At 47.2% G+C, this 12,244-nt stretch overlaps 1 protein-coding gene across 6 annotated transcripts in view; it reads left to right on the forward strand.

Moving 5' to 3' along the window:
- Positions 1-12,244, forward strand: part of Dgkg (diacylglycerol kinase gamma) — a 200,697-nt gene that overhangs the window by 158,622 nt on the left and 29,831 nt on the right. For all 6 annotated transcript variants that reach the window (XM_040751044.1, XM_040751046.1, XM_040751045.1 and 3 more), the window contains one exon: positions 5,123-5,300. In XM_040751044.1, the coding sequence (XP_040606978.1) occupies positions 5,123-5,300 (178 nt within the window). The remainder of the gene's footprint in view (positions 1-5,122; positions 5,301-12,244) is intronic.

Below are 12,244 nucleotides of genomic sequence, written 5' to 3' on the forward strand. Positions count from 1 at the left end.
TGACGTCATGGAACACGGAGGATTTAGCCGGGGAACAGGCCGTGTTCTGTGTTCCAGTTAGGCTTGCAATGCTCCACCCCTGGCTTCACTTTCTCAGACTCAGTACAGCAAGCCTTGCGTCAGGGAGTTCCAAAGGAAATAGAGACAGTGGCTAGGAGGCAGGTGTGCGGAGGAAGGAAGGGCTGCATTAAGCTGCTCCAGCCAAACTCAGGGAGCTGGGGGACTCAAATAATGCAGGAGTTAGGGATTGCCTTGCTCTCAGCAAAACTTGCTCATCCCCACCCTCATTTCCCAGGTGACTATTTAAAGCTCAGAGAGATCAAGGACCAGCCCAGAATCACACAGCAGTCTCACAACAGAGCCAGGATTTAAATCCTCTGTTTCCAAGCCCAAGCGTGTTCTTCCCGAGTGTGGAGAGTTCGGTGTCAAACACCCCAGGGTCCTCCTGTTTGCCCCACTCTACACTGGCTAGAGGATGGCAGAGGCAGTCTGCCAAGAGCAGACAGGATTGCTCTTCTAGGGAAACAGCAACAGTTAACACTCGTAGCAGGTAATGGGTACAGATAGACAGGACACTTAAGGCTGCCAGCAAGGAAGAAAGGTGACTGTTTGTCAGGGAGAGTGCTGGTGGTCAGGGAGAGGTTCTTTGGTTTTATGGGTTGCTGTTTTTTAAACAAATCTGGCCTAGAGACAGGATTTAATAACACTAACATCTAAGCCCTTATACGATAGAGGGCAGTGGGAGATTCAATTGTTCAAACAACAGCTGCAGGCTGAGTTTTGCTGCAACTCCAGCATCGGCTTCACCACCTCATCTTGAGTGGAATCTGGCATCCAGTGCCTGTGTTGGCAACCTCCCTCTGCATCTGTGCCGTGACCTTGAGACAGCGCCATCACCACCCATTGGGACAGCAGTGGCGTCTCCCTCACTACCCGGAACCTAAAAGGTGATGTAGGCGAAGACCAGCCTGGTGCTCAAGGAGGTCTGGCCACGGGTGGCTGTGCCTGTTACTACTTCTCAGAAGGGAAGACATAGGTCAGTCAGCAATGAAAAATTGAGGTGCTGTGGAAGCTACTCCAGCCAGAAAGGGAAGAAGCCATCTCATCTGGAAGAGGCGCAGGAAAGGGGACAATTCCAGGCGCAGAGCTGAGGAAAGCTCATTTTGAAGTACAGACAAGTTTTGGCACAGTGAGCCCACATTCCTAATTAGTAATAGCAGAGGAAGGGTGGACCAATAAGAACACTTCCCAAGACAAACTCCTAACAGATCATTAAACGCATTGAGAAGGAAGGGGGAAAGGGGCTCTTGTTGTTTCCAAGTCACCATGACGGCAACAGGGAGGCCAGGATGAGCCCATGCATTATGGGGGGCTATGCACAGAGACACAAAGGCAGCTTATAGTCACGCCAGGAGTAACTTCGCAAAGAACACCTCTGACCTACAAGGCTGGCTCCAGGAAGGCTGCAGCTGAGGAGAACATTACATGATGTGCAGAACAAGACATGGGAGGCATAGTTCAGTAGGACTCTGCCATTCCTAATGTCATCTTCCTTTCCGTATCGCTGGTGGCGCTCTGCCAGTGATGTTAATAAACTGGACACAAACTGGAGCCACCTGGGAAGGAGAACCCAAAATAGAGAAATCGCCTCCATGAGATTGGCCTTTGGGCTGGTCTGCGGGTTTTTGTCTGGACGGATGGTTGGTGTAGGAAGACCCAGCACTTTGTGGGTGGTACCACCCCTAAGCAGATGGTCTGAACTGTCTAAGAAGGCAGGCTGAGCAACCGCTGGGCAACGAGCCAGCAAGCAGCACTCCTCCATGGCCTGTGATTCAGTTCCTGCTTCCCGGTTCCTGACTCTTTCCTCCTGGGCTCAGTTTTGGTCAGTGTTTATCACAGCAACAGAGCAATGAACTGGGACAGGCGCTAAGTTAAAAGTGGGGGAAAAGATGCTAAAGTCCCCGCCATGTCTAAGGCAGGGCAACAGAGAACTTAATGGCCCTGGAAAACTCACACATACACTTGAGTCCAAGCTGTTCATAATTCTATAGCTATCATTCAGAAGTCACTCTGATCTGTGTAGGAGAGAGGAGAATCTATCCAATGAGAGGCAGGGACAAATGTCACACCAGATTCCCGGAGACAAAAGGGTGTACTAAGAAAACTACATTTGGAGGCACTTCCTTCTACTCCCTGGAAACAAGAGTCGATGATTGACACCTGTGCATGGGTAATATAGTTGACTTCAGATAGATTCTTTTATTACTTTTCTGATAGAGGTTGTCAGGAACTCATTTAGAAAATTCAGTGTGAGCACAGCATAGTGTCTTTTGTTTTGGAAGAAAAAAACAACACAGGGCTGAGGTCTGCATACCTGGATTTCCATCTAGCTCCTAGGTGAGGGTATGTTCTCTTAAGTCCATCCCACCTAAAGCTCCATGATGCCACCTTAAAATGCAAATGGTCTGGTTAGGACCAGGGTCCTGAAGACACCACAGCAATAAAGCACCTGTACACTAAGGTTACTACCACACCATGGGTCACATGTTACACCAACCATGGGGAGACTTGATCCCTGATTTTGCCATTATGTAACTTAATCCCCAAATGATGGGAGAGTTGGGACAAAGGTCACAGAACTATGATCTGATTAGGCTAGAGGAGGCTCGGACCGAGAACCAGAAGAAATAAATGAACATAAATGGAAAGTCCTGTGTCTAAACTGTATTTTTTTCAATCCCGCATAAGTTCAAGAGAGGGGAACACATAATAAGGTGAGAATAAGGCGACAGAGATGAACCCCCATGCCCGTGGAAGTGGCAGTGTCATTGTTCAGCTTCAAACCAAAGACCTAATGAGGCTCATGCTCCATTAATGAGAAGGACAATGGTAGGTAACACCCTCCCATGGGCATTGTGCTGTGACCATGATAACGTGATAGATTTGCAGCCCCAAGAAATTGTGGTGTGATTGCCACCTGTCCCACAGAATCCTGTCAGGGCTATTGTTTTCAATGCCAGGGATGATACCAATTAGCCAGGTAATAAACTTTTGTGTGTGCAGAGTAGAACAGTCAAAATAAGAAACATCTGGAAAGGAGGTCTGAAGCACTGGCCACACTCAGGCCAGAGGCTGCATAGCCAGATCAGTGTGTGTGGGGGGGGGGGATGGTTAAGCCCGAGACTCTTAACTGCTTACCTTGAAGTCTGTGTGCTTCCACCTGTACATTGTATGATGCGGTACAAGGGACTCAGCTTCCTCTGTGCCTCAGTTCTCCCACAAGGAAGGCAGCGACGGGTTGGTGTGAACATAGTCAATGAGTTTCTTTGGATTTGGGGTTTTTTTAGTTTTTGTTTGAATGTGTTTTCCATTGGTAGTAGTGATAGTCGTTTTCTTGCTTGCTTGTGTGTTTGTTTTGAGACATGGTCTAAAGCATCCCACAATGGCCTTGAACTCACTACGTAACCAAGAATGTCCTTGTACTTCTGATCCTCCTGCCTCTACCTCCGGAGCACTGTGTCATGTGCTCAGTGTATGCACTGCTAGGGGTGGTTTTGTGCATGCGAGGCTAACATGCTGCTCACTGAGCCCCAGCCACAGACCCCACACACACCATGGTAATGACAATCCCCTCCCTGTGGTGCGCTGACTGACCAGGCTGCATGCAAGGAGGAGGAAGGTCATGCCACCTAGTCCAAGCTTCTGGTTTCCTCCTAGGACCAATGGAGGAAACCAGAAGCAAGAATCCACACCCAATTGAGAGAACTTTCGGAGGATCCAAACTCCCCGGTGGAGAAATGAGTTCCCAGTTACTAGCAAAGCTGACTGTATTCTTGTTCTGTGGTTGGGAACAAGTCATGAGGTGACAACACTGATTAGGAACTTCAAAGAAATCAGGCGGTGGGTCACTGTGAATGGTAACGAGCTCCAAATCTCTTCCTCCTCTGGCGAAGACCCTGAACATTTAATTTCTGGGTAATTTAGGTCATTTTCTGTTGTTCTTGAATACCACAAAGTGGGTGAAAAGTAGCACAAGTTTATTCCCCACCATTCAGGTTCAGGGACAAGGGGCTACATGCGGCAGGACCTTTTGTTCCCGGGGCCTCTGCAGTCTGGAGGCAGCAAAGGCCCGTCGTGCTTTCCCTCCCCTTCTGACGAGGCTAATAAGATCATGGAGCTCCATTCCCATCTAATCCTAATCAGGCCCCACCTCGTAATACTGTGACAATGGAATCAACCCACCATGAATTAGATGGAGGCATCCAGATCACAGCAGTAGACAACCCAGGTGGTAGTAGGTCATTACTGCACTATCTCTCAGTTGCTTGCCTTTCAGAAAAGAAGCAAGCTAAAAAGCTATGGCGTTTATAGTCAAATTCCACAAATATCCAGTTTACCTGTGCATTCTTGGGTAATATAGGATATCTCATTGGGTTCCGTTTGTTCTTCTGTAAGTGAAATAAATTATTGCTAATCCCGAGGACCCAGAATCAAAGCTAGTGTGTTTTTGTTTGTTTGTTCATTTGCTCTTGCTGTGTTGGTCAGCATTGTGCCAATATAGGATTTACAGCGAGGTGAAACACACAGACTGGAGCTTTCTGACCTTTCAAACCCCGTGGGGTTGGGGGGGGGTAGAAACTAGATAAAGAAACTCAGCTCCGTCAGCAAGTGTGTGTGCCAGAGCAACACTTACAAAGCTCTGAGAGACAGGCAAATTGGAAGTTCTCCCAAACCTGAAAGTCTTGCGCTTCTCATCAGGCAGGGGAGAGGATAAAATAAAGGCATAAAATGGAAATTGTCACTTGTTAAAAACCTACCTAATATTGGTTTCTGGACCCAGTGACACGGCAGACCTTCATTGTGATTAGGAAGGATCCAAACCAAGGGTGTGAGTTTGGCAACCGTCTTGGTCTAAATTGCATCCGTAAGCCTTTCTGGCCCTTTGGAAGTTTTGTGCTGTCTTGCTGGAGCCGGTCAGGACTAGATGGCTCTATCTTGATACAATTCTTAAGTCGAGAAGCTTCTCACTGACAGTGGTGGGGTGGCTGAGGACCTGCCACACCCTTTAAGAAGCCCTGCCACACACGGCCCCACTGTGATCTGCTTTCTCCCTGTTTCACAGTGTGACGGCGTTGAGGTGGACCTGAGCAATATCTTCCTGGAAGGCATTGCCATTCTGAACATTCCCAGCATGTACGGAGGCACCAATCTCTGGGGAGAAACCAAGAAGAACCGGGCTGTGATCCGGGAAAGCAGGAAGAGCGTCACAGACCCAAAGGAGCTGAAATGCTGTGTCCAAGGTAAGCGAGCATGAGGATAATTGCTCTCGCCATCGCCCCAGTGACAGAGTAAGCTGGCAAGCCACACAGAACCTACAGCAGGCTTGATGAGGACTCCACAGCAGCCAAGTGCCTGGTGCTCTGGGAACAGGCTGACTCATCATCCCTGGGGTTACCAAGTTTACAATCTAATTGGGAAGGCAAGGTTCACAATAAAGGACCCCTAGACAACAGTTGGTAGGCAACCAGGACTCCATGAGGTTAGGTGTCAGGTGCTGCTCCTGCCATGGGTACCATGTCTTCCACTGTCTACATCCAGCAGTTTTCAACCTGCTCTCAACTCCCAGACAACATCAGACCCCACCCATCACTCCTTCCCCCTGGGAAGCCTTTGTCTTCATGGCTTCTAGAACTCTACTGGCTCCCAGTTTTCTTGATCATACCGCTGCTCACTACTCAGTCTCTTTTCCCTCTGGCCAGTTAACTATTAAAAGAAAAATACAGAATACAACCACTTTCTACCACCTGCTTTCTGATTGTCTACATCTAAGCCACTATCTTCTTTCTTCTGAATTACTAAAACCCTTCTCTCTGGATTCCTTCTTCTGCCTGTGCTATATATAATGTGTTCTCACCAAGTGCAGTGGTGTGTGCCTGTAATGCCAGCACTTGGGAGGCAGAAGCAGGAGTGTGAGGCCAGCCTAGGCTATATACCTTCCAAAACAGTGTATTCTCACCACACGTAAAGATCCCTGAGAAAATGTCCTACTATGCCACGGACCAAATCCAGTACTGACTCTAAGTAAAAAGCCAAAGGTCTTAGTGTAATATGGAGGCTCATTGACATCTAGCCTTCAGCTAGCTCCTGGACCTTATCTCTCCCCTTCATGAACTCTGCTTCTGTATGGCAGCTTGCATAAACCAACCGGTCCTTCCCAAAACAGCAGGATAGTGTGTCTAAGAGGCCCTCAGCTTATCATATGCAAGGATACAGAAGACAGCCTTCTGAGATGCGCTTAAATGACCTTCATCCCAACCCCTTATCAGCCAAGGACTGAGTCAAAGCCCCTGGCTGCTGAGTCCTCTAAGGATGGTTTGGCTTTCATGGAGTCTCAATTGCCTGGGGAGTGGAGGGGTGAGAAGCTGGGGTGAGGACATTGCCATGGGCACTATGCCAGCAGGAGAGGAGTGGATTCTAGTCCAGGTATTGCTACCTACCCTATTTTGTTCTTTTCTTTTCTTCCTTCCTTTCTTTTTTTTTTTTTGTGCCTAGTTTTCTTAGCTGTAAAACCAGATTTTCAGGTAAAATCTTGCTAGCTGGGTAGATGAGGTTGAATAAGAGGGTTGATTCTTAAGCCAACCTGCTTTGTGAAAAGATTCCTGGACTCTGAGCTACCTACTATTGAAGGGAGGGAAGGGGCTACCTGCCAATGAAGGGAGGGGGCTACCTGCCTACCATTGGAGGGAGGGGCTACCTGCCTACCATTGGAGGGAGGGGCTAGCTGCCTACCATTGGAGGGAGGGGCTACCTGCCAATGAAGGGAGGGGGCTACCTGCCTACCATTGGAGGGAGGGGCTAGCTGCCTACCATTGGAGGGAGGGGCTACCTGCCAATGAAGGGAGGGGGCTACCTGCCTACCATTGGAGGGAGGGGCTAGCTACCTACCATTGAAGGGAGGGGCTGCCTACCATTGAAGGAAAGGGACTGCTTACCACTAAAGGGAGGGGGCTACCTACCATTAAAGGGGGTTACCTACCTTTGAAGGGGGACTACCTGCCACTGAAAGGAGGGGCTGCCTATCTTTTAAGGGAGGGGTTACTGGCTTATTTCACATGGATCATCTGTATTCTAGAGCAAGATAATAAAGAAACATCCTCTTCATACCTCTGTCCTTTCAAAGAGGACTCAGGAATATTTCTCTTTTGCCCTCTTATGGCCCCTTTATTTCACACAGCAAGCTTTTCAATTTATATGAATTATTAAACTGAATAGTTCCTTCCTCCCTTAGCAGGGGAAGTTGTGGGTGCTAGCAGAGTGAGGGAAATAGTGGAAGTTGTATAAAGTTTTGACACCCCTCCCCCACGTTCCCACTTCACCACCACTCTCACCTCCTGGCATCCAGCTGTATCAGAACAGAGAAGGAATTGGTGGAGAAGAAAGAGCCCTCTCCCACATCCACCCTGGGGCCTGTGGATGTTCTTCCTGCTTGCACATTCTGCTTGCACCTTTTCCTTAAATGTCTGATCTTACATCTTTCTGTTCTTTAAGCAAGAGTAAACTGTTGATCGCTCTTAGCCATCTTGCATGGGAAGCCTCTCCCCAACCCCCCTTTCCCATCCCCAAAATGCACTTTCAGAGCTGAAAGATGAAGCACTTCCTGTTCTTCAACAGGAGTGTTAGCAGATCAAAGCAGAGGCCCTGGCTTCGCGACTTTTCATAGATCTCTGAGCCTCCCTCCAAAGAGAGTCATCCCATAGAGTTGAGTTCACAGTGGGAAAAGCTAAAGATTTCCCTTAGAAAATCTGGGCTCTGGCCCACACTCTGCCTCTCACTAGAATGTGGCATTGTGAATGTCCCTTCATCTTCTTGGGTCTCCATTTTTCTTAGCTATAAAACAAGCAACTGGGAAATCATATTTTGAGACTTTTTGTTTGTTTGTTTTTTGTTTTTCAAGGCAAGGTTTCTCTGTAGCTTTGGAGCGTGTCCTGGAAAGCTCTGTAGAGCAGGGTGGCTTCAAACTCACCAAGATACACCTGCTTCTGCCTCCCGAGTGCTGGGTTTGAAGGCGCACGCCACCACCATCTGGCTATTTTAAGACTTCTAAAATCTCTAAAAATTGACAGTCGTAGTTTGGTTGAGCAGAACTGTATGGGTATTTTTTCTTCTATGTGTTTTGTTCCAGGATTTCTGGGCCAATAGCTAAGGGGGCAGGGGCTGTCTGCAGGCTCTTCATTTATTGTGATTCTTGACTCCTTGGGCTTCCTTTGAGACTAAAAGAGAGAGAGAAGTCAGGGCAGAAGAGTAGGAAAGAAGAGTCTCATCATAGGACATATAAGAGGGAAGAGAGATAGAAGGCTAATGCCAAATCTCTCATGTACATCAGCCTTTCTCCTGGGAAAAGTGACCCAGGTAAGAAGGACACTCAGGATTAACATGGCGTGAGTGCTGTAAGAACACAGTCTGCTGAGAAGGCAGTAAGGGAGCAGGGAACATTGCGGGCTGATAACCTGGGTTTAAACTTTTGGCTTTCTATTTTCCAGTTTTATTAAAATTTGAGAATGATCCCACCTCCTCAGCACCCTCGTTTATAAACTGAGCATAATCATACCTAGTTACCTAGCTTGTTAAGAAGATGGTGGGCGTAAAAGTGCCTGGACACAGTATGAGCTCAAACTTAGATAACCACCCTCTGTCCTCTTCTGAGAATGCAAGTCAGAGTCTGGTTTTGACATTTCTGTCTGCATCATGTACCACCAATGAGAAGAGCAGAGCTCCTACAGAGTTCTGCTCAGCCTTGTCCCAACACAGAAAACTCACACAAGCAACTGTACCGACTACCCCCCTCTCTAGACTTCTTGGATTCCAAGGACAAAGACTAGGGACTATGAATCTCTGAAGCCCTACTATCTTTCCCCAAATATCAAAAAATATTAAAAAAAAAAACAAGGGGCTGGACAGAAGATTCAGTAATTAAGAGTACATAATAATTCTCTTTCCGAAGATCAGAGTTCAATTCCCAGTACTTACATCAGGTGCTTTATAACCAACCACTTGCAACTCCAGTTCCAGGGAACCTGACACCTCTGACCTCTGCAAGCTCCAGCACTCAGCCATACACAGATACACAGGCACACTTTTAAATAATAAGAAAATATAAGCTTGAGGGTCTGGAGAGATGGCTTAGTGGTTAAGAGCACTAGCTGTTCCCCTGGAGGACCTGAGTTTAATTCCCAGTATCCACATGGCAGCTCACAGCTGTCTGTAACTCTAGTTCCAGAGGATCTAATATCTTCATGTGCTTACAATAAAGTTAAATAAATTATTTTAAAAATATAAGCTTGAAAAACAAAGAGCATTAGATAAACAAGAAACTCACAGCATCAGTTGTTATTAGTATTTGTAACAAGAATGACCAGAAATAATCTTTCATTTTTATATTCCATTATAGCCTGCAAGTGATTTTATGTGAATGAATATAATCCTAACCAAAAGTCCATGAAAAGGTTATGTACCTAGTCAAATATTCCTACTTTATGGTTGGAAAAAAAAACTGTTCAGTTTATATCTAGAAATACCATTGGAACCAAGACTTGTATCCATGATTCCAAACCAGCCCTTAGAGGATGTGTCCATCTAGAAAATGTCCTGAAGAGACATTGTGTTGTACAAGCCTGGCTTTCACAGCATGGATGACAGGTAGATATAGTCCAGTGAGAGGATCCAAGCTACTCGGTGACACTCTGCTCCTCCCCTTCATGACTCACCCCTGTAGAGCCTCCAGCAGAGACCAGCTCTGAATTCCCTGCACACTGAGCTTTGCCTCAGTCTCACTAGAAACCTGGCTGTAGCTTTCCCTGAATCATAGGCCCCTTAGCATCTCTCTCACCTGTCTGCCTTGGAAAACAAGGGACATATGTTCCACAGTCACCTTTGTTTATCCCACTAGTTGGCGGCAGGAACCTGGGAGGGCCCTGAAAAGGAGGCAGGCTAAAGTCTCATTGATAGCCAACTTTCTTAAGAGCATCAGACAGTTTGTACCCTGAGGGTTACGAAGGGTCCCTTGAGCAACGTTCTTGTGGGCGCAAGCTGCGTACGGTCACAAAGCTGCTCATGACAAAATCGTGTTTTCCACAGAAGCCCATGAATAACAACAGCTGAAGTAGACTCACGCCTACCCGCTACACCTGGGAGGAGCACAAAGACACATTCCAGGAACAGTTTTGGGTTTTGAAGAACACTAAGGTCACAAGACTAGTCTTGTTTTCTTGGAGTTTCCTCACAAGCACTCAGAATTCCCACACGGCTCCATTCTGGGACTCTGTTCCGACAACCTTTGTGTCCTTTTCACAGCCTACTACCCAGAAAGGTGTAGAGTGTTCTACAGAGAGAGGAAGGAATCTTGCCTTCAGCCAGCACAGTTGGTAACAGACTCTACAGGAGGACAGGGTCAGGAATGAAGCAAAAATAAAGAGAAAGTCTCAGAAAGCATTATATGTGAATATGGGAATGATTAAGCATCCATTTGACAAGTGAGATGTGCTAGCCATTTTTAAATAAGTAATTCCAACGCAGCTTAAAGGACTTGCAACTGAGAAGCTGTGTGGAGTGGGGGATAAACCGTTGAAGAATAAAAACAAAACAACAGTAAAAACCTCAGGCCTCCTTAACTTCTCCAAGCCTCCATTTCCACGCTTCATCAAACAGAGCAGGGATGGGCTCCTCCCATCTGGATTGTTGCAAGGGTGGAATTGATTCATCCTTGTAGGACACATAGCACCTAGAACTTGATGAGTCCTTCCCCAGCAGTCATCACTGTCACTGTTAAGTGACAGGAAAGAGCCAATTTAGAACCTCTCTCTTGACCTCTTCAGAAATTTGGCCCAGATTTCCCTTACACCATCCATGGTTCTAACAATCCGTACTTTTTGGTTATTGTCAAGACTATGCTTAAGTGGTTTTGCCTGTCGCTGGAGGGCTTAGGACAACACCTGAGCAGACAGCTGTCCAGTCAAGCAGGGGGAAGGACAGGAGTCTGGTAGCCATGAGAAGTACGAGTCTGGGTGAGTGAGTAAAGCTGGAAAGCAGAGTCCTTGGAGTCCTGCCATTCCCTCTGGCACCGGCCCAAGATATAAACGGGAGACTTCCTACACACTTTCCGAACCCTCATCCAGTCTTCAGGTCGGAGCCAACAGAGCATTGGGGATAAGTTACCCCCATTGGACCCTCTGGCTATCTCACATGTGGTTTCTCTATCAGTCCCACTTGAACCACAAATAGAGTGTTCTAGACAGTTCTAAGCCAAATTCTCTCTAGACTATCATCAGGTAATAATTTCTGCCAGTCAACAAACCAAGGGTCAGACACTTCTGGTAGAGAGTTTACTTCGAGTTGTTCATACAGCATTACAGCCTGGCTTTCTGTCAGATCATTCAACACACATACAAATGCACCTGCCAAGCATCAGGCACTAGAGCATGCTGGGGAATAATGGCTTCCCCAGCCACTAGGGGACTGGCACAGCGTGGCCTCGCTAAGATAACCCTACAGTGAGACATATAAAACTGTGGTAAGTTCTGAGAGCTGCATGGCTCCCAGGTCCGGATGAGTCCAGCAAGGCAGTGTAACATTCACAGGCATACCCATGGCCTCTCTAGCCTGGTACTCGAGCTTGCTGACATAAGCAGTCTCCATGCCCATGCACATCATCCCTGCTCTCCTAGATTCAGAGGCTGTCTCCATGCCCATGCACATCATCCCTGCTCTCCTAGATTCAGAGGCTGTCTCCATGCCCATGCACATCATCCCTGCTCTCCTAGATTCAGAGGCTGTCTCTAGGGAAGGGAAGCAATGCCTAGTACAACCCCATCCCAGGAACACAAGATCACCGGCTCTTCTGCCCCTCTGACTCTGCTACTCTCTCGAGCGTGAATGGCTTGCTCACCTATGCGTGGTCCTGGTGCCTGTGGGTTTTTACCAACTGCATGAAGAGTGCCCTGAATTCCAAAGCCAGGACACTGACAGCTGCCAGTCATCTCAAAGGTTGATGCTTGCAAGCGGGAAACCACAGCTCAGTTGAGACTCAAAAATAATGGTGAGCATAGGTTTATGGTTTCTTGTGGCTTTCTTTCCACTTTATAAAAAAGTCCTAACAGAGTAGGCCAAGGTTTTCCCTAACTATCCTAAAAACTGTACATTTGACAGGGGTATATTACTTTCTGATTATGTGATAAAACACTAACCAAAA

The sequence above is a fragment of the Mesocricetus auratus genome, unplaced genomic scaffold (assembly GCF_017639785.1).
Source record: "Mesocricetus auratus isolate SY011 unplaced genomic scaffold, BCM_Maur_2.0 Super-Scaffold_100008, whole genome shotgun sequence".
In the NCBI taxonomy this organism is placed as follows: domain Eukaryota; kingdom Metazoa; phylum Chordata; class Mammalia; order Rodentia; family Cricetidae; genus Mesocricetus; species Mesocricetus auratus.